This window comes from Tasmannia lanceolata, unplaced genomic scaffold (genome assembly GCF_043159265.1).
Source record: "Tasmannia lanceolata isolate RefF3 unplaced genomic scaffold, GAP_Taslan_0.1 ptg000018l, whole genome shotgun sequence".
In the NCBI taxonomy this organism is placed as follows: Eukaryota; Viridiplantae; Streptophyta; class Magnoliopsida; order Canellales; family Winteraceae; genus Tasmannia; species Tasmannia lanceolata.
Window position 1 is genome coordinate 940781 of NW_027518695.1, and position 23307 is coordinate 964087.

The window sequence follows — 23307 nt, forward strand, 5'->3', positions numbered from 1 at the left end:
ATGCTGCAAAGTCCACTGTGGTGGTACCGTCCTTGATATTTGATCCAACAACATGCTCTTAATATAGTGGTCTGCTGTTGGATCTAATGTCAAGGGTGGTACCCACCCACACTTACTTCACAGCCCGGCACCATATAATTTCTCCTAGATAAGAAGGCGGTGAAGAATTTTGCAAAGCAGTTGTTCTTTTTAAATGATGAATGAAGCGAAAAAAAAGGCAATCACAAAATCAATGACTACATGACAAAATACGAGTTTAATATGTGGGGGAACATTTCCTAGTTGAAATGCCAAACGGGGGCAGCGCTCATTTAGTTTGTGCACAACAAATGAACGGTTTGGATGATGTGATAATGTGGATCAAACTGAGTTTTTTCTGAAGTACTTGATTGTTTGAGCCGATACCACATTAAAAAAAAATTATATTAAATGAATATAAAAAATGGCAAAATGATGCTGCCCAGGCTCGAACTGAGGACCTTTAGTGTGTAAGACTAACGTGATAACCACTACACCACAGCACCTTGTTCCTGTCAGTTTTCTCCAAAATGAATATAATTAACTATAAATCATTATCATACAATCATTGTTTATAGTGACTACTAGAATTTTGAGCCCATGCTATGTAAAATGGTGGGCCTCGCACCATTAATTAAAACATGAGGTGTAAAATGGTAGGCCCCACTTTAATGCATAGGTTTGAGTAGAGACGGTGGACCCCACCTCATCATTAGGGGTAAAATGGTGGCTCCCACCTTATGCATATGTTTGGGGAAAGATAGTGGGCACTGGGCCCCGCCCCATCAAAACATCAGGTGTAAAACGGTAGGTTCCATCCCATACAAAACATGAGGTGTAAAACAGTGTGTCCCCATCAAGGTTTTAAATTTCGGTTTCGGGGGTAATTTCGGACCTAGCCGAAACTGAAATTTCAGCCGGAATCCCGAAATTCGGTAAAGATGCACGAAACATCTATTTTTTGGGCCGAAATTTTGTCTGAAATTTGGGAAAGTTTTTTTTCAAATTTTGCCGAAATTGACTAAATTTCTGAAATTTCGGCCAAAATTTTGACCAAAATTTCATACGTTTTGCTAATTCCGGATTTCGGACATTTCGGTTTCGGTCTTGACGGAAATCCGAAATTTCAGACGAAAATTAAAACCTGGGTCCCCATCGTTGTAAAATGTTTTAAGCTGGAGGCAACTGCTATTTTCAAACGAGAGTGAGTGTTTAAAATTCAAAATGCAAGTCGGCAGTTGAAGCAGATTCACTCTCAAGATGTGAAGCACTTGTGAACAACTACACAGATAAAAGCTACAAAAAGGAGCAGATGTATCAAAGAAAGAGGCCCCAAAACCAAAATCAAACATGTCTTAATTTATTTTTCCGCACTATACTTTAAATTTTCAGTAGTTGTAGTTTCACTCCAAGAATTGAATATCCGATGAAATGGATTCATCGTCTCTAGTGAGCGTTTCTCTTTGATCTTTTATCGTTGATATTGGCGTTGTTTATCGACATAAAAGTGTCATCACTTTGGCCACACGTCATTTAAAAGTCATCCGCTCACCTCTTCTTCTCAATCGCTTGAAATCCAGTCCCAGGGGATAAATGTCGATTGCTCTTAGAATTGAATTTTGGACTTTTTACAAATTCCCCCGCCCGTGCATTCATCACAAGTAACACCCTACTCGCATTTGCCAAATGGTCATCCACTTGGGTAATCGGCAACAATCACCAATTTACCTCACTTTTTGACAGGGTCGGTCCCACGATCTCCATCCTAGCCCATGCATAAGGTGGGGCCCATCGGGCCAATTATTTGGCACCTTGCTGCTCCTTATTCTTCGTCTTCTTTTTACAAGTAACACAAACCCGTTTTCATGCCGTGCTTTGGGTTTTTGTTGCGTGACGAGATATCTTACATTTCTTAGCTCATTTATGTGAAATGATATTCCCACCCCCTTCCTCACCATTTCCAGAGCCTTTCCATGAAAAGCCAAACACAAAATTAGTACAAATGCAGTCATTAAGGAAAAGACAAACAAAGGTGGTGTAAACACTGGAAGAGGGGGCGGAAATATCATTCCTCAACACTCAATCATAACGGACGAGGCCAATGTTATTCTCATGGATTTTCTAGGCCATTTGGGGCTGGTTTTTGCACGAGGGAATAGCCACCTCGGATGAATGGAATGAATAAGACAAAAATATGTTGAAAAGTGAGCCTGTGTGGCGTTCTCTCGTGCAAGAGTCGGCCACGAAATGGCTTTTTGTGAAATTTCCAAGTAAAATAGACATAGGATATAAAAAGGTGAGTGATATATTTGCCCCCGTTTTTAGTTGAGACAGCCTACTCAAGTGTAAAAGAGTAGTTATAAATACACTAAAGGGAGCTGTCCCAAGTGTAAAAAAGTGGAGAACATAACATTTCTCTATAAAAAAAGAAATAATATTGCATTTTCTTATATTTGTCATTTGACACATAGTAGAAAACTTTGTAATTGTATCATCCCATGATGGGAGCTTCCGACCACACGAACGTGTCCTTTCCCTTTGATTTTTTTCTTATGCTCTCGCCAATCACCATCATAGATAGATCTTTTAGTTTATTTCTGCAAGAGGTTTTCCCCATTTCCGCTTTTCTAATGTGTAATGCTCGCCAGTTGTGAAGCTCTCTCTCAAAATTTGGTTGTGAAAATAACAGGGTCACACCTCTCGACAAGTCATTGACATTAACGTTATAAAATAACAAGAATACAGGGTGTATACTTGTCCATTTTAAATTCAATCACCTACAAACATCTACCTTCTCCTTTTCATTTTACTCTAGACAGCTTGGCACAGTAATCCTCCCCTAGAAGTTTTCTAATCTTTGTCGAATTTCACCGACACCCACTCATTTTTTCCAAGTATAAACTAGGAGCTAAGGAACATGGTTTAAAAAGGAAAAAAAAAAAAAAAAAACACTGAGGCTTTGCTTATTCCGAATTTTCAAAACTGAATGCGAGTCCAAAACTGATTAATGGACTCAAAATTAGTTTACTTTTGAGTCCAATAATCAGTTTTGGAATCATAATCGGTTCTCAAAATCCGAACAGACAGTGCCCAAGGAATATGGTTTAAAGAATAGTTGAAAAAACTCAAAAACGCCACTCTACTTAAGAAGTGGATTTAGTGAGTCAACTCGAACCAGTGACTACTAACATGATAAAAACTAAAGCACATTTTCCTATTAGTATATAAAGATTGTGCAGTAATAATTAATTGTATCTCACACATTCTAACGCTTAAGACATGCAAGCAGGGTGATTAGGAGCATTTTATAGTAAATTGGAGGGTGCAACAACAAAACGGGAATCACATTCGGAAAAAAAGACGAGAGTCTCTCTCTTGACATGTGCCCAAGAAGACAAAGAAAGGGGCATGAATCCCCACAAAAGCCAAAAGTCAATTTGAAATTAACCAAATCCTCCATCAATTTCACTATCTTCTTTATTTTCTAAATGGTCCCGTTGTGCTGTTGGACTATTTTTACTAGTGAGTTATGTTCTTCTACTCACACAGGTTCGAGTTGACTCAATGAGTTTTACTTAGGGTTGCAACTCATGTTAATTTTTCAAAACAGTACCCTACTTGAGAAAATATCTCGGGATAAGTCGGATCGGAAAACATGATTCTACTCGAGATAGTTTCTTAGCGTGGGTCGATTTTTTTACATGCACTCAATTTAAATTTGAGAATGTGTGCTGTGAATGATGTGCCATCTATGCGAAGGTAGAGGTAAGAAGATTAAGGTAAGGCGAGCCAAAAGCAACCTTTGAAGTGTCTCTCATAGTATCATTTCCCACATTCAATTTTTAGGGAACGAAACGAGGACACACTTGTGTCAAGTTTGTCCCAAACAGCCTTTGTAATATTGCCATTTGTATGTATTAAATTGAGAAAGATATGCTTTTGTCATATGCAAATGCAACCTTGGAAAGATAGCAGAAGAAGAGGGGTGTCATGGACATCCTAACATGGAGGTGTCTTCCTAGAAGCTGTCTACATTTTATCATGGATTAAGATAGGATGAAAGTAAAAGCAAACTGAATTCTTTTTTAAGTAGACAAAGGGAATAAGGGAAATCATATCAGCACAACCATGTTTTGATATTTGCGCTAACCTATCTTGTTAAAAGGTTACTACATGCAGTTCCCAAAAAGCTCACACAAGCCTATTAAAAGGAAAAAGACAAGCTAGAACCATGCGTACTGATATCATTTCCCCGGGAATACGTTCGTGCTTCAACCAACAAGTACATGTTGGCAGAGGACGTTTGTCGGTGGAGGCATCTAATGCGTTGGAGAGGAACCCTGACCGTACACGTGGCACAATCGGCAACGTTTATTACGACCTGGCTGGGATGTTCGAACATGAAGGAGTTGGAACTGACCCCACGTCGTCACCATGGTTACGTAACACCAGGTTGACCCATACAAATCACATCTACCCTCTTTCTTTTCTTTAACTGCGAAAGTGCCACTCGACTGGCTAAAGTGAGCAAATGAACGTTACAAACCGGTCCTCACTCCTCACGTGGTCGTTTTCTTTTTTCAAGGCGTTTGCTAACGTGCACTGGCAGTCGAACTCCTTTGACAGAGCAAATCTCATAATATTACTTTTAATGCTTCGATTTCCGATCAAAGATACCAAAACCCTCCAGAAGGCTTTCTTTAAAGCCTCATTATTGATTCTTTCTAGTGTGAATTTACCCAAAACCCCTTCCAAACTGGTGAAAATAATGGATACCGTTAGTCATTATTTGCTAGGGACCGAGGCATTTTACGGATATGCTGATTTACTATGGACCACCACAGAAGGCATTTCTCGGAGTGGATGTTGCATGAGAGAGCAGCCACATACTCTCACTTTTGTCTTATTCATTTAATTCATCCTATGTAGCTGCTCTCTTTCCTGCCTGCAACTGAAGGTGGCAAATGGGCCGTGCCGGCCAGCGGCCCGGCAAGGCACGGCACACCACGGGCCAGGCACAGCACGGATATAGTGACGCAGGTCGTGCCACGCTTGGTTGGGCGGCCTGGCACGGCCCGAGCCCGAGCCCATGACCCCTTTCCATGCCGTGCCGTGCCGTGCCCGGCCCGCGGACCTATCGGGGCCTCATTTGGTAGCTGGCACGGCACGTTTGCCACCTTGACCTGCAACATATCCATACTGTGTACTAAACTAGTAATAATCAGTTCTTAATGGGTGGGAATACTGAGTGCTTTTAAGTGGCACTACCCGTAATTATCCCTTAACCCATGTGCTAATACTTTTCCTAACTCCCTTCTTCATGACACCAACCAAAAAGACAATGGCATTTATCGTAATTCATTCCAAAGCCAAGCGTAATTCCCTGGTAGACCCCATTCCAGAGCTCCACTACTATTACTAACACCCACTCCACTCGCCCTTCTCTTCACTCCACTTTTCTCAATCTCCTTCTTTCCTCTCCCCCGCCTCTTAACTTTCTCTGAGAAAGTAACAACAATGCAGCTCTCTTCAACTCCCCTCCTCTTCCTCCTCTCCCTCTTCCTCTTATCCTACACCCCCAATGCGCACAATATCACCCGCATCCTAGCCCAATACCCCGAATTCTCAACCTTCAACCACTACTTAACCGTCACCCACCTGGCACCGGAAATCAACCGCCGGGAAACAATCACCGTCCTTGCCGTCGACAATTCCGGCATGTCAGCCCTCCTCTCAAAACACCTCTCCCTCTACGCCCTCAAAAACGTCCTCTCCCTCCACGTTCTCTTAGACTACTTTGGCGCTAAAAAACTCCACCAAATTACTAACGGCACAGCCGTCTCAGCCACCATGTACCAAGCCACTGGCTCGGCTCCTGGCTCAACTGGTTTCGTCAATATCACAGACCTCAAAGGTGGCAAAGTGGGTTTTGGATCCGAAGACAGTTCAGGCGTTTTAGATGCTTCATTTGTGAAATCTATCCAAGAAATCCCTTACAATATCTCTGTTATTCAGATCAGTCAACCACTTTCATCGCCTGAAGCCGAGGCTCCAACTCCGGCTCCCGCTCAGATGAATCTCACCACGCTCATGTCTAAACAAGGGTGTAAGGTTTTTGCCGATCTTTTAACGGCGGATGGGGCTTTACAGACTTTTGACGATAATATTGGCGGAGGGTTGACGGTTTTTTGCCCCATCGATCAGGCCATGACGGCTTTTATGCCCAAATACAAGAATTTAACTGCGGAAGGTAATGTCAACTAACCAATTACTCCAAAAGCTCAGGCCCTGTTTGTTTGAGATTATGCCAACCGATTGCGAGCCCAAAACCAATTATTGGACTCAAATTTAAATTTGAGTCCAATAATTGGTTTTGGGCTCTTGTCATAATCTCTAACGGACAGGGTTTATGCCCAAATATAAGAATTTGACAGAGGAAGGTAATCTGAAACGACCAATTACCCCAAAAGCTTATGTTCATTGACAAGTGATTGTAAGCCCCAAAATGATTGTTGGGCTCAAAATTAAGGCCATGTTAGTTTGGGTTATGATAACCAATGGTGAGCCCCCAAACTGATTATTGGGCTCAAAATTAAACGTAAATTTGAGTCCAATCATAAGTTTGGGGCCGGGGAAGTTAATGTAAAACAACCAATTAATCCAAAAGCTTAATGCCCTGTTTGTTTTAGATTATGGCAACTGATTGTGAGCGCCAAACCCATTGTTGGACTCAAAATTACATAGGCCCTGTTCATTTTGATTGTGACGCTGAAGCCTCAAACTGAGTCCAACAATTGGTTTGGCGCTCACAATCGGTTGTCATAATCTCAAACAATCATGGCCTTATACTTCAACACTCCCCCCTCCCTGGTGCCCCTCGTTTTTTTATACACTTGAATATTTAACATAAGGAGTTGTTGGGATTTGAACCCAGGGCCATGTGATACCATGTGAAACATTACTTTAAGCCGTTAGAGATAGTGTTACATAATTTAATCATTCATACTTCAACAGGTAAGGCTTCGTTGTTGTTATACCATGGAATTCCCGTGTATGAATCAATGGCGATGTTGAAATCTAACAACGGTTTGATGAATACTCTCGCTACTGACGGCGTTAAGAAGTTTGACTTTACCGTCCAGAATGAAGGAGAGCAGGTGACGCTGAAAACGAGTCTGGTGACGGCAAAGATAACGGGGACGTTATTGGACGAGCAGCCCTTAGCTATTTATACGGTGGATAAAGTATTACAGCCAACGGAATTGTTTAAAGTAGCGGCCCCGGTGTCGGCTCCGGCTCCGGCTCCGGCAAAGGGGAAATCTCATAAGGCTGCTGATTTGACATCGCCTCCGGCTCCGGCGGGACCGGATACATCTCCGGCTGATCAGACGGCTGATAATCAATCCGGGAGTGTTAGATTCGCCGGAGGGATGGTTTTTCCGGCTATGGTCAGTTTGGGAGCGTGGTTGTTGATGTGAGTGTGGTTTTCGGGTGTGATTTTTTTTAAACTTTACTTTACTTTTCTTTTCTTTTTTTAAAATAACGGGTCCCTTTTCTCGTCAGGGTGGATGGTTGTATTTATTCTGATTATTTGTATTTTTTTTTTTAAATTTTGATCTTGTTGTGTTTTTATTTTCTCTTTTATTAGTGATGGTTGGCTGTTTTTTTTTTTTTTTTTCACTCTTTATAGCTAAGGGAAGACTCTTTTAATTAATTTGGCTTAAAAACATCTCAAACCTCTTCAAAACAGTCTTATAATATTTCAATAAATAAACACAATTTATATCCCCCCAACCAGTCCTTGATTCAACTAAGCGTGGAGCAGAGCTGATTCTTGTAGGTGAAAGGTCTTCACATGACTCCAGGTTCGTTCCCCACGCTACCCTCATACTTTGTTAGAGCAGAAGTGATCTCCTCGCTCTGATTACCAAGTTAAAAACACCTTTGGATACTTTGAAGTTCTGTCTAATAGAGAGAGAGAGAGAGAGAGAGAGAGAGAATTTCGATGTACACAGCTTTGTGGAGATTGGAGGCTAGATAACATTTTCATGTGTAGATTAGATTATTGCAATTTCAAAGTTTAAGAATTTCCATGCTAACAAATTCATAGGATACGGTAAACAGGATAAATTTAATAATAAGTGCTAGAGGTCTGCCAAATCCTCAAGCTTACCCATCAAAAGAGAAGGGAAAAAAAAGGAACAACAGAGTAACAAGATGTGCAGATATGCAGATATAAATACTGTTTTCAAAGAAGTGGATATGCAATCCAAAAGTAAAAACAGAGTAACAGATCTCTGTATTTCTATTGAGAAGGCAATGTGGATCAGATTCCTTGAGCCAAAAGAGAGAAGACATAAATAGAGAAGAATGATCCATTTAATTATTGTACCTTCACAAAAGAGAAATATTCATGTTACAGATAACAACATAGAGAAAAAAAATACAACATATTGTGAGAAGGTAGTTCTAGAACTCTTTACCAGAACTTAATCGATGGCTCAGATCCCTATTGTTTAAATACAAGTAGCCTTGGTCATTGGAGAAACCCGATTTTATAGGCACTGCTGAAAATCCGTCATATCCCTTTCCAGTCTTCTCTACGCAAATATCAACCATGTACTTGAGAGCCTCGTGTTTATGGAGAAAAGATTGGGATGCAAATTCCTCAATCGGCATCCACTGAAGAAAAATAACAACCACTATAATCATTCTTCAATTATTACAAACATTAAATGATGGATCTATTGAAAAGCAATACTTTCATTCAAAAATAACATTCAAATAAAGATGAGTGAATAAAAATGTCAGAAAAAAGATGAAAACATTTTTTTTCTTTTGAGGGTTGGGGTGGGGGTGGTTCTTTCATAAGAGTTTTGGGAATTTCTTGCATTTCATACAACATCCAAGTATATCCTTGAAAGGCTAAAGAGGGAATCGTCGTAATCTGCCATTATCAGCAAGAAATTACCTGGGCTGCCTCTATTTCTGATTCTTGTTTCTCAATGTCAAAGGAGAGAGGGTGCAGCACGCATATAAAGAATAAATCTGACTTCCCACAAAATGAATTGTGGCTTTGCCTGTAACTTACACTCGTCAAGCAGTTGAAAAGGATAGATATAAAGTGTAAGATCAGGTTCTGGTTCAAAAATACATGTTTCCCTACAAGGAAATTGAAATGCTGTAATCATAACATAGACATTATTATCACTTGATCATCTACATTTATCCTATGAAAAAGCAACCTAATATGTAGTGCTGCCCTGATACTTCAAAAAGCAATGAACACTTCCCATTGCAATCTTTGCAATCCGGAACTTGTATAGTGAAATCCCTAGGTACCCATCGGCCCAATTAATCTCGGCCACCACCATTTGTTCAACCTCGTTGTTGAATGAATATGGACCCAAAAAGACAACCCTCAACTCGGTGGCTAAAGCTCAACTCGAGCCAAAAACAAACAATTACCAAAGAAAGATCATTCGAAAAACATAAGTGACAAAGAGCACCCCTGAAACCATTGAGTCCATAGAGTTTTGAATTGGTTGGACAAAGAGCACCACTGAAACCATTGAGTCCATTGAGTTTTGATTGGTAGAGACTTTATCGTATGACAGGAGTTGGATTCTTATCTTTATTAATTACCTGTTATCTTCCTGTTACCCAATTTCTCTATAGCATTACCAAATCGCTCACATGACATGTGCCATCAATATGCCCCCAAAAAATTAGTTCACGAAACAAAAAAAGTGTTTTAGACATTTCGTTTATGTATCCCAGTGATCTGAGACCATGCCAAGGATCTCCTACAATGGGCATATTCGAACAGGGTGTGAGTATTTCAATCCAAATCAGCTGGGCAGACCATTTTTTTTGTTCGATTCTGCTACCAATGAGAAAATGGAAGAAGACACAAACTACAAGTATCTTTGCCATTTTAAAAATACCTGAACTCATACAAAATTAGATAAAAAAGGTGGAATGGCTAAGAAAGGGAGTAGAAGTATTATTTCTATGTATATTCCATTATAAGTGCTCACACAAGTATAATCTAGGAATTCTTTGAGGTCAAGCAAGCAAATCAAGTACCTGAACGCAAGTACTTCCACAAACTCTGTGTCGATCTGTCACAGTATAAAACTCAGTAAAACAATAAAAGATGGGCTTATAACAACTTGAAATTAAATTGCAAAAACAGTTGAAAACATAAAGCCACATGTATCACCCACTCCTGTCTCTTCTTTGACTTCCCTTATGGCGCCAGCAAAAATATCTTCACCCTGTACATAAAAGAGATCAATTTCTCTGGAGAAAGAACATCTGCATTTTCAATAAATAAATGAAAATTTCCTCGATTCTCAAGTAGATGATGATACACATACCTGGTCAACAACTCCAGTAGGAAACTTCCATATACCAGTGCCCTGGAGACTGCCAAACTTTTCCTGTACTACAAGCACCTAACGAACAATGGAATTCGCAGATCCAAAATTACTGAGAACCATCATAATAAGTTAACCAACATTGAAAACATATCAGAAACTTGCAGTCCAGATATGAAGCTATAACAATTTATAAAAAAGAACATATATTGAGACCAAAAACTTAATCTATCCATTTAAACAAAGGAGAGATCCACTATGCTTAATCCTATACTGAATAAAAGACAGATCTATAAGGAGTAAGAATTTGAATTTATTACTAATAGTTAACTTGAAGAAAAGACAATGATTTGGAAGGTTAGCAGTAATCATATGTAGGGTGTACCTCTCTTCTATCATTCATCACAAAACCACCAACACCCACTGTGTGTGTAGCATTTACAGGGAGAGTATGAACAGTATCAGGAATCCAATAAACAAGCATCAAGTAATTTGGCTCCGCATGATGGTACCAAAACCCTTCCTGCAAATCAAAATAGCAGTTGTATGGAACCTGAGTAAAATGCTAATACAGAACTAATACAAAACGATTGATTGGGACTAAAGGGAAAAACAAAATGGAAAAAAAGGGCAACATAAGGGAGAAAGCAGAAGAGGGCTTTCCATCAAATCAGAATGCTTTAAGAGTGAGTGCTTCAATACTGTATTTCTCGAAGACAAACTGTGGGTCTCCACTTGGCATCAGTGTATAAAAATCATAATCCATTAGTAACAGTTGCATCCCGTTGTGACAAATAAACTCAACTCCGATCATGAGTAGAACTCAGAACAGTCTATCATGGCTTAAGTGGGAAATGTCAGTCTCTGATGGCTTAACTGTGATATGTCAGAGGTAAAAAAGATTCTAATTAATATTCAAATGTTCCAAGGAGAAGTGCAGAGCTACATGACAAAGTTCTCAAGGCAGATGAACCAACAGATGATTCCATGACTCCACTAGGCTCCACCACGATAAATTTCTTTTTTGTAATTTTGTTCACCTTTGCCATATGAACCACCCAGACTCCATCTGGAGGTTGACTTCTATCAAGAGAAGTATAACGGATATTCAATTGATCTTTGTCAAGGGTAAGAGTATTCAATTTGCGAAGGCCACATAAAAGGTTATGTTTCATCCAATGAATAACACAGTTTTCTCTTAAACTATACAGTTTATACAGTTGATCAGAAAAGGAAAAAGAAAATTACAATAAATATCATTTTACCAACAGAGAATTTTACATCATTTCTTGCCCAAAAAATACGAAAAGAAAATACATCTAACAGCAGTTACTAGATCATGTGCATTTGGAAGTACTCATTTTCTTGAGAATAATTCAAATGTAAAAGCACATAAAAACTCAAGGGTTGCCGAGAGTTCGAATCCCCCTGTAGTAAACCCGAGGTTTACGGGTGATTGCAAGCATCCATAGGGATTAGTTCCGCCCTAAAATGGGGTGGGGATACCCTATGTCATAAAAAAATAAAAAATAAAAAATAAAAAACTTTCAGGGTTCTTGTGCTTGCATTTGGAAGTATTCAGTTTCTTGAGATAAATTCAATTGTAAGAGCAAATAAAGTTGTCGTGCTTTGGAATTACTGTTTCCAAAATTCATGCCTCTCTTATTAGACAAGCATCATGCACTTTGAAAAAATAATAACTTCTGCTGAAAAGCAATCTCTGGTGTTCAAAAATTGCTAGATCGACTTTTAAAAATAACAAAAACAACATATGAAGAAATTTATAGACCTGAACTGCAGCTTGAACAAGATTTGCATGTTCAATGGGCAATTTGATCCAAACACCTTTCTTTCCCTGCAAATGAACATCAAGAATATCAACCAACTCTACTAGAAAACACTAGAAAGAACATCCATAGACTACAACCGTCGATCGTGGGCATAAGATCTGTTAAAGATACTAAAACCTGGTCTACCTCACAATTTATTCAAGGAGGGAACACGAGATAAAGACATGCAATTCAAAGAATATACATCAAACTAGATTTGATTTCATTAAATTCCTAGCCGAATGACTTATAAACAAATTACAATATGGAGGGTAAATTGTTAGAGAATACGAGTACATGTGAGAGTATTTTAGTTATTTATGATATATTGCATAAAGTCGCTGTATACACAAATCTTGAATTTGGTGAAAACATATTTTCTGCCTCACGTTTTGTCTCCTCTCCTCTTCTCATTTCTTCTCTTTATCTCTCGCTTCTTACATTAAAATCTCTCTCTCTCTCTCTCTCTCTCTCTCTCTCTCTCTCTCTCTCTCTCTCACTATAAATATCTATTTTACATGGTATCAAAGTGAAAGACCTATCAAAGGGGGAGCTAAATGCCAAGATTTATCATTTTAACAAGGAATTTCATTCCTTTTTCAGTTTGTTCTTCTCTTCTCCATTCCATCTCTTCCTATCTTTGCAATCTCAACTTTTCATTTTCCTTATTCATCAAAATCAGACTCATTCTTCATCTCAACTTTGAGATCCTAATTTCTCATCTTCTTTCATCCAACATCACATTTTTTACTACATTACGCCAACATATCCAAACCCACGAATTCTTCTAATTTCTTCATCTCAGCTACGATTTCTTCACTTATTTCATTTAATATTTCTCTCTTACAAACAATCACCTCACTTAAGGCTTGTGTTCGCATTTAACTTTAAAACAAAAATATAGACCCTACTCCACCTAGATGCATTTTAGCACCCAACTTAAAGAAAAGGTGCATGTTAGCACCCTATTCACAAAAATACAGGTGAACGCTATTCACAAAATTAACCATCGGACATGATTATTACACTATCTGCAAATTGTCTAACCAACAAATAAAGAAAAGGTTTACATAGTCATAAGACAGATGGCACAAAGGTTAGAGCAATCACCTGTTGCCTCCATTTGGATATTGACACTCTTAGTGAAGAAACAAAGGCTCCTGCATCCATAGGTTCCCTTATGTCAACAGTGATGCCTCCGTATCTGTCATTAACCGCAGTAAGTATTTCAACTGCCTCTCTACTATCAGTTGACAATGCTGCCACAGTTGACAATGGACTTGCTGAGGCTGACATGGATCTGATACTCACAGATCCAACCTCAAAACCTACAAAAGAACCAAAAGAAAAATATAACAAAAAAACCTGAAAAGTATTACAGCAAATAATCATTTTGGTTCAAATTACGTTCCAAAAAATGTTGAAAAAGGAATACTGAAATACTACTACCACTATAAAATGAGAAAATAAAAAAATCCAACATGAGAAAAGTTCTCAACCAACTTTCTTCACTGGTTAGAAAACACCTGATTTTTCAGCCTGTTTGAATACAAAACCATCTCAGCCTACATGTTCTCGTTACCAATTGAAAAGAAAAAGAACCATAAGAGCCAATCAAACATCCCGATCAACAAAACATTATAAAAGAAGACGGTCAGTAAAACTTATGAGCTGGAATCATGGCTTCTAATGCTTTTTCGTTTCATGAATTTCTGCCCTTTCTGGGATGATTGTTGAGCTTCTTAAGCCCATTCACTGCTCGAGCTAATGCCATTATTTCTCATATGGATATTTTAAAAATTCACCCCACAAACAAATGAGCACAGAAGCTCAATTTTGTGATATATACGTTTCCGAAGCACTTTGCCTACAGCTTGGAGAGATGGGTCGTTTTGAGGCATTTGCATTTGAAGGAGATGGAAGCTCGGTCCCCGTTGCCGAGGATGTAGTTGTGGAGTGATTGGTGATTTTATACGAAAGGGAAGTAAAGGATCCGGTTTATCTTGCCAGTCAATTTGGCATTCAAGAGTATTTTTGTGCTTATTATTGTGTTCGATGAAATGCTTAAATGAGACAGAGTTGTGTCCCCAACCTGTCATTTTTTGGTATAGAGTGGCCTTTGGGCTGTTGTTAACCTTTTATTTGGTGAGGTTGGCCACCATTTTGCACCCATGCATAGCATGGGCCTGGAATACTAGTATTCTATAAGTCTGTAACCTTCCAAAAAATGCAAAAGTAACAATCACTTCAGTGAATAAGAAAAAAGAGGGAAATAAAAGCACAATTCAAGTATTGAAAACAATAATTCCCAACATAGTGAGCTAAGTAAATAGAAACTGAAGACTATTGAAGCAGGAAAACCCAAATTTCTTGCTATAGAAACAAGTCTTAAGCATATAGTTCCCTGAATTTGAGCATGGTAAAAGGAATTGAGTAGCTATAATTTATGAAAAACTGAAGCTGAAATTGAAACTCATACACCGTCAAGAATTTGTCCACGGTAAAAACTAGCCAATTCGGCTGTGGAAGAATTATTTTGCGAGTCGGCTAAACAGGTTTTTCATTGGCTCGTCTAATTTTTATGAAGATTGAGTTGGGAACAAACCTTGTCGACGATTAATTCTAAAAACACAAATCAAACATTGAAAACCCTAAGTTCATTAGAAAAGCAAACAAAACAGAAATGAAACGCTATCAAACTGCAAATATCTAAATTTCTTGCTAGGAAAACAAGTTCTATGCCCTGAACTCCCTTAAGCACATTCAAACAAGCTAAAACTCCAACACATGTGAGAGATCAAAATTAGTTTAGTATGACTGAAGGAATTATCAAATTAACAATCGAATTGAAATTAAAAAACAATTGATGCTGTAAAAAGCAATTGAAGCATGGAACAGTCAAAATTCCACCAGATAAGCAAACAGAAGAGAAATGGAACAGTATCACACTAAGAACACAAGATTTAAGCAGACGCTTACTCTAGATCGAGCATATTCAAGAGAATTCACAAAATTTAAAAGAAATAAATATCGAAATAGGGAACAGATCCGAATTTCCGCAAATTAAGTGAAACTGATGAAAACAAATACACGGACGATCTGAAGGAGATAAATACCTTTAAAAACGGCCAAACGCCGAAGGAGAGAAATGAAACGATGCTTCCATTGAACAATGTGACTAGTCCAAGAATAAAAAGATCCGAAGAAGGTTTGATTTGAATAAACGCAAAGATTTCTGGTTTTGAAGAAGATAATCGAGAGCAAAGAGAGAGATTTGAAGATGGGAATGGCTAGAAAACCTAAATCCTAGAATTTCCAATTTCTTCTGTTTATTTCGCGGGACGATTTCAGAACATTTAATTGAAAATAGACGCGGTTCGTTGATTAACGACACTGAAGTGAAGTCGATAGGTCAGTGCGCACCCCATTGGCCATGGAAACTCCTCGTCATTTGGTGGCTCCACTTCTCTTCCACATGGTTTTGGTCACGTGTATGGACGACAGTGGGTTTCGTAGTAATCACACATTCACACACCTCATCAGTAAAGACAAAATCTGTTTGAAAGTGTGCCACTGTGGCTGCTTTCTCATGCAACAAACGTTCTGCGAAATGCTTTTTTGGATGGACCCTAGCAAATCCCTAAAAGGAAACATTATAAACGAACGTACTAAATGCATTTTTTTTATCAACTTTTCAATTTTACCGACCGACCTAAAATTTTCAAATGACAAAATTTTAAACACGTGTGTTTTCTTGTTTTCATTTATTTGACCATTTTTTTTCCTTTTTTTTTTTTGAAGCCAATACCATATTAAATTTGATTATCCCCCTCTTTTGCCTATCCAATTTTGCTTAGGGGTGCAACTCGGGTCGTGTAGAGTTCGGATCGTGTTTGGGGCAACCCGACCTGAGTGAAACCTGACATTTTTTATGATTTTTTTTAGACTTAAAAGCTAAGCTTGGTCAGGTTGAACTCAAGTCGGGTCGGGTTTGGGTTGGAAAAAAGGGTTCCTCGGGTTAGGTTCTGGTTGGGAAATGGGTTCCTCAAGTCGGATCGGGTTGAGGTCAACCCGACCCGAGTTGAACCCCTAGTTTTGCTTACTATTCTCACAACTAGCCCCACAAATGTTCCATGGAAAATCATGGACTATTTTTTTTCATGTAGCCTAACAGCTGTTTAACGCCTAAAAAGCCTCCATTAGTCAGCGAACGTTTTACATTCCTTTTAAGCCCCATAAATGCATACATCCAATTTTGAATTGGGACAGCTTTGGAGGCCATGCATCCACATTCCATGTTTGGAGAAGTTTTTTAATATACGTAACGCTTCCTCGCCCCTTCTCCTGTACATCTCTAATGCACTCTCTCTCTCTCTCTCTCTCTCTCTCTCGTATGGTTGAATGGCATGGAACCTTGGTTCGATTTGTGCAATGGTAGTGGCCACGGTTTTGCTTGTCCTTCTTCCCTTATGGTTTATGCCGGGGGCCCTCCAGGGCCTCCCCCTTTACTCACCTTCGTTTCGGTTCCGGTCTGTCTATTGGCCTTAATATTCCTCGCTCATGCTCATGCATGCAGCCTCAGTCAGCATGTCATTGTTTGAATTTTCTTCTAGGGCCCGTTTGGATGCCGAGAAGAATTGGATTTGGATTTCTCACATTTGCAGCCCTTTTTTGCATTCTAATTTAAATTCTTGGATTTCCAATTCAGCAACTGACAGTGAAAAATATTAGATTTCCAAATATGTTGTGTAAATAAGTAATTGGAAATTCACAGATGTGACAGTTTCCTTCACCCTCTTTGCTCCTCAACCTCTCCCCTCCACTAGGAAGTACCCCCTTCCCTCTCTGTCTCCCTCAACATGAGCTGGCGGATCTAGTCATTTTGTATTCAAAACTCAATTCCAAATCTAAATACAAAATATCAGGTATCCAAACGGGCCATTATTCTGTGTGGATTCAATTTAGCATACTTGTCCAATTATGGTACATGTGTTACATGTGAGGCCAAGATTGAGACGGATTACCGTCCTTTTCCACTTATTGTATTGGAATATCAGTCATTTTATGCTAAAAATCATAGCACCTTTTCAAATTAGTTTCTTCTTCTTTTTTTTGATGACGTAGGGTGTCCCCACCCCCCTTTGTAGAGTGGGACTAATTCCCTCTGGATGCGCGCAATCACCCGTAAACCATGCGCATCGGGTAAGCCCAAGGGGATTCGAACTCTTGTCTCTGGGAGCATACCCAAGACTTTAAGCCAAAGAGCCACACCTGTACGGGTTTTCAAATTAGTCTCTTAGCAATTAAAAGTTGAACTGTTGAAAAATGGGAAGCACGAGATAATGATTCATGCTCTGGAGATTTTTTTTTAGAAGCAACAAGATATGGGAACATTTGGGGTGAAAGTTATGCCGGATTTACTGTTTCTTGTCTTTCTTCCAATGTAAAATGGGCGGAAAACAAAATTTACACCTAGTTTAAAGTGAAAGAATTGGTGTAAAATTTGTTTTACACCAATTTTAGGTCCAAAGAAACGGAGCTTGAAGGGGATAATACCCAAGTAAAGCCCGTCTAAAATTTAATTTAAACCTAAACACGGTGTAAGCTTAAGAGGCTCCACACTTACCCAACCCACTTCATCATATAGAAACTCATCGGTACCCCCAGCCCAAGAGATGAACATGGGCTGGATACATGCGTTAAACTCATCTGGGTGCCCATATTTAACTCATTGGGGTATGATCCTATTTAGTGATGGATATACAATATTTAAAGAAATTTTTTTTAATGGGCAAGCTGTGCTTAGGCGGACCACTACCAGATGTATTAAAACGAAAATAAAATAAAATAAGAGTTTCATTCTTAAATACTCCCTCCCCTCACTATATTGATGTATATAATGAATAAATGCATGGGAGGGGAGATGGAAACAGGGCGCAACAAGGATGCTTTGAAGTATGGAATTGAGTTATAGAGCATATATGTCCTCTTTCTCAGTGTTTTTGAGGAATACATGGCTATGATACTTCCAGACGAGTCATGTATGATGCCTCCTATGGGCCACCTATGGCTGTGGGCGCATCTGTCAAGGAAGCATCCGTGTTTAGCTTGTGGAATCCTTATTCTGGATTTATCCATTTGCAAGTTTTCTCCATTGACTGTTTTGATGGGAGTGGAAGAAAGATGACGTGAATGAGAGTGGCAGAGAGAAATAGAAGGATATTGTTTATGTTAGCATAATTTTAGAGACTTTTGTGAAATTAAAATTTTGCAGTCCAAACAAAGCCCTAGAGAGAAAATTAAAACATATGATCAATCTAAGATTTTTTTAAATGGAGGGATTTTATTAAGGAAAGAAAAGAGCTCACAACGGAGAAGGTAATGCAAATAGTAACTTCTCCAAACATGGAATGTGGCTGTGTTGCCTCCAACGCTGTCCTAGACTCCTAGCCCAAATTTGGATGTATTTATTTATGGAGCTTAAAGGTTATGATAGTTCTCAAAAAGCTCACATAAGCCCATTAAAAAAGAAAGAGGGATGCTATCAAAACAGATTTTGTTTGAAAAATAAAGACAATACCTGATGCAGTCCAAAAATCTGGACGCTCTTCGTGGCGCAGCAACGGATGCAAGATTGATAAAATAAATGAAAAAATGTCCCTTCGAACACCGTCGTAGAGAATATATTACTTCGATCACCGTCGAAGGGGATGTGATTTACTTCGATCCTGTCGAAGTTGAGTTTCTCAGAGCGAAACTAGAAAATACTTCTGCAGGTGCTAATCTAAGCAACCAAAATTCTCAAAAGAACTCAAAAGCTAAAGGCAAATTTCATTCAATAATCAAAAGTCCCATTACATGTCTCGTCCACCTCCTTTTATAAATTAGGAGGAATTCTAAAAATAGAATCTCATACAAGCAAAAGAAACATCTAAAATTGCCAATTTCATATTAAAGGCAACCTAAATATAAAAATTAAACTCAATCCTAAATGACCTTATTTAGCTATGGATGGAATTGACAAATTTCTTATTTGGTCCTGCATGGAAATAGAAATAAATCTTATCCTAATTAGCATGAAAGAAAATGAAAAAAAATCTAGCTTAAATAATATACAAGAAAATAGAAACAAATCAGCCCGTAGGGTTTGGGTTGCATCAATATTCAATATTGTGACACATTCGCAAAGAGACAAGTAAACTCAAATCTCCAAAAAATGCAAAAAACAATGTGGAAATGACCAAATCGGCCAATGTCACTTTCCTCTTTATTTTTCCAAAATAAATCCCGTTTTGGAATTGTTTTCCTTGTCTTTCTTTAGCACGTGTTCCCAAATTAGGAAACTGTTTCTTTAAGTAAAACAAGATTTTCTACAAACTCTATATTTATAACAAGTTAGAGAGCTGTTTGTGGTTGAGGGGACAAAAAGAGTTAAAAAGAAACTATGTCTGTGGTCACAGATGCGGAATCAATAGCTTTGTCTTGAGGGCTATATATGACTGCTATTCCAACCACTACCCTCCTTCATAGAGTAGAGGCTAGGGCATGGTTTGAGCGAGGTAGAAAAGGTAACCCAAAATTGCAGCCGGAGCTAAAAGAGCAATGAAAAGAGAGTTTTGCCCTAATCCCACCACTATAACAAGAATCACCACAAAAAATGCCACCAATCTTTCCATTACTTTGCGTGTGTGGAGGGGGCGAAAAGTTCCAAAAAATAGATGATAAAAATCGATGAAGAAATGTAAGGAGAGAGAGGGTGGAGGTCAAGAAATAGATGTTATAGATCAATGGAGAAATATTAGAGAAGTTTAGGGGGAGAGAGAGAGAGAGAGAGAGAGAGAGAGAGAGTAATAAGAGAAGAGAATTAGATGAATGGAGAAATGAGGTAGAAGGAAGATTTAAGATATAGATGAACTCCACACCCAAATGAACGCATTCTATTGATTGCTTTTTTCTTAAAATCGATCGAAAGGAGTAATCAACGTTGCCCACATGTTTCTAGTGTTTGCCGCTCTCTCCTTGACATACAAGTTTTGTTTTCCATTGGTCTAACAACATGAAATGTGTTACACATTATGTTGGAAAAAAACTGTAAATGGCGGAAAGCTCGTTAAAAGTCTTTTTTTTTCGTAGTTTCAGAAAAAAATGTACGCAGGACTTTTTTGAGTAATACTAAAAGGGAAATGATAAATGCGCCCTGGGTGTCCCAAGTGATAAAAAGGGGTGCATTTATCATTTCCCATCGGCCTTTATTTAGGCTACTTAATTATACGTGAACGGCCATCTTTTGATACTGGGGTGAGCTAGCTCTGTTTTAAACATTTTCTTATTTGCTGATGAGAGCTTTTGGGGAGTTGTAATAGCCTTTGACAGCTGATTAAACAATGTAAAAGAAGATGAGTTCGCCCCACTATCAAAACTAGTGTGGGGGCGACAAAAGAAGTAAATTATTCGTAAAAAAATGTTGTCGAAAAAGAAAATGCAAGGAGTAAATAATTCAAAAAAAGATGCAACAAAAATATTTTAAAATAAAAAATAAAATGCATTTATGCATTTATGGAAATTAATAAATATCAGATGGGCGGGACCCACAACCATCATTAATAGCTGTGGGGATTAGATGGCGGAATATTAGTGGCTTGGAGAACACGTGTTCTCTTGATGCGGGACCCACAACCATCATTAATAGCTTTTACGATATTTTGCTGGCGATTTCTCCGAGAGATGATGGACAGGTGTCATCTCGATATAGTGATGTTTCTGTACCGCATGGAGTGACCCCTTCGTATTTCTCCGAGAGATGATAGATAGGTGTCATCTCGATATAGAGATGTTTCTGTACCGCATGGAGTGACCCCTTTGTATTTTGTGGATGGACTTGATGGGTCGGTTTGTGTTACTCCAGCCCATTATCATGGTGTGCGCGGTGGGCCTTGGCCCATGTTATCTATTGAGCAATTGCTTGCTCGGGGCCCAAAGTATCCTATGGGCCTTTTTCTTCCCGATTCTACTATTCCGAGCTCATCTGTCGATAGACATGTGTTGGAGATGTTGAATTCTGTGGGATCTTTGGCTACGGGCAGTGGGAGAACATTTTCCATTGATAGGGCGGTTGTGCTGTCTATCGCTTCTCGATTGGATTTCAGCTCTGAGGTGTCGATGGATGTGCTTAATGTGTCTTCAGCTCTTGGTGTCTATGATCAGTATCCAATCAATGCTTCCAGGGAGGATTTTTTCTTCAAAAAGGGCAGGTTTTAGTTGGTCTTCTGAGGCTACCCCTCATGGTGTGGGAGGAAATTGCACTCAGAGAAGAAATTATAGAAGCCTTGAGTGTGACCGAGAGCCAAAGCAGATTTATGCTGGTAGGAATCTTCTATCGGCGGGGGAATTTTGAGGTGTGGATTACGGTAGCACATCTCTTCTGAAGACGGGGGCTTGCAGCCCTTGTGATTTGTCTTCCGAAGATGTGCGTGGTTGCAGAAATCATAAGCGGGGATGCGAGGAGGAAAGCATGAGGATTGTTCTATAAAATGCACCACCAATTACCTCCCTGGAGAATGCGGAGCTTGCCGAGGAATACAGAAATGACTCTTGTTCTGGTTTGGCAATAGAAGAGAACTTGATCCCGACTGGTGTTTGGGAAGGATCTAAGGTGGACGCGATTAATTTCCTTGTGAATGACATTGTGAATATGAGCAAAAAGCTTGGATTAATGTATTCGGGTTTGGATGGGGATTTCAGAAGTATGATAAGAGATGCGGAGGAAAGGGATTTTGATGATTGCTGCGATATGGGGAAGAATTCTTCTGAAATCCTTAGTCGAAAGGATAGAGAGTTGAAAAGGTTGAAATCTGGCATTAATTATGAAGGGGTATCGTCAAGTGGGGTGAGGGCCGGGGCTACTCCGGCTAGTAATCAATTTTCGCGTAAAAGGAGGAGGAGCATAAAAACGGTGGATCCATGAAGATTATATCCTGGAATATAAATCGTTCGGGTTCTCTGGAGAAGAGGGCGCAATTTAAAGAGTTTATGAAGGAGTTCAAACCGGATCTTTTTTGTATTCAAGAAACTAAATTGGAATCTATTGATAGAAATGTGGTGAGGAGCTTGGGGGCTAGAGTGGAATGGGACTTCATCTGTATTGAATCCATTGGAGCATATGGGGGGATTTTGATTGCTTGGGATGAATCAAAATGGTTGAAAGTTGAAGAGATGAGGGATCACTTTTCTTTGTCTGTGGTTATTCGTAGACTCGATGATTCTTCCATGTGGTTGTTCATGGGGGTATATGGTCCTAACCTCCGGGCGGAGAAAAAATTATTGTGGGAAGAGCTCTACAGGGTCAGGGAGAAGTGGTCATTTCCTTGGTGTATTGGTGTTGATTTTAATGAAATACGGCTTGTTAGTGATAGAGTGGGATGTTGGAGATCCAACCCAAAGATGTTAGCTTTTGCAGAGTTTATTGCTAAATATAATCTCATTGACCTTCCTCTTTCCGGTGGTAGCTTTACGTGGTCTAGAGGTGGGAGCCATAGACGTATTGATAGATTTCTTATTTGTCATGGGTGGTTGAGTTTGATCCCCGGGGTCTGTCAAAAATTATCCCTCATTCAGTTTCGGATCATTGTCCCCTTATGCTTGATCCTAGATTGGAGTCGTGGGGGCCGCTGCCTTTTAGATTTGAAATTGCGTGGCTTAAGGAACCTAATATGGAGAAGAAGATGGGAGAATGGTGGGAGTCTTTCAAGGTGGATGGGCATGCCGACATTGTGATTGGCAAGAAGCTGAGATTCGTAAAGTCCAAATTGAAGGAATGGGTGGCTGAAAGAAGAGTGTCAAAGTTGGAAAGGCGTAAATGGTTGGAAAACCGTATTAAGGAATTATCGGGTGATGATGAAAATGGCACCGCTTCAGTTATGGATATGGAGGAGTTGGGTCGAATTAAAGAAGAGCATAAGGATATTCTTCTACAGGAAGAAATCTCTTGGAGGCAAAAATCCAAGGTGAAATGGTTGAAAGAGGGGGATAAAAACTCAGCTTACTTCCATGCTATGGCTAGTGCTCGTTGTAGAAGAAAT

At 39.2% G+C, this 23307-nt stretch overlaps 2 protein-coding genes and 1 non-coding gene across 3 annotated transcripts; 1 reads left to right on the forward strand and 2 right to left on the reverse strand.

The window, feature by feature from the left end:
* Positions 1–451: 451 nt before the first annotated feature.
* Positions 452–524, reverse strand: TRNAV-UAC (transfer RNA valine (anticodon UAC)). The gene has a single exon. It is a non-coding gene; the product is annotated as a tRNA-Val (tRNA).
* Positions 525–5459: 4935 nt separating this feature from the next.
* Positions 5460–7691, forward strand: LOC143849773 (fasciclin-like arabinogalactan protein 2). The gene is made up of 2 exons (XM_077358953.1): positions 5460–6268; positions 7033–7691. The coding sequence occupies exons 1-2, from the start codon at positions 5536–5538 to the stop codon at positions 7494–7496; spliced, it is 1197 nt and encodes a 398-aa protein (XP_077215068.1). The 5' UTR covers positions 5460–5535; the 3' UTR covers positions 7497–7691.
* Positions 7692–8381: 690 nt separating this feature from the next.
* LOC143849775 (nudix hydrolase 2-like) lies at positions 8382–15626 on the reverse strand. The gene is made up of 9 exons (XM_077358954.1): positions 15346–15626; positions 13340–13557; positions 12190–12255; positions 10786–10923; positions 10401–10478; positions 10248–10298; positions 10108–10142; positions 8990–9098; positions 8382–8700 (listed from the first exon to the last, which is right to left on the reverse strand). The coding sequence occupies exons 2-9, from the start codon at positions 13523–13525 to the stop codon at positions 8488–8490; spliced, it is 876 nt and encodes a 291-aa protein (XP_077215069.1). The 5' UTR covers positions 13526–13557; positions 15346–15626; the 3' UTR covers positions 8382–8487.
* Positions 15627–23307: the final 7681 nt, after the last annotated feature.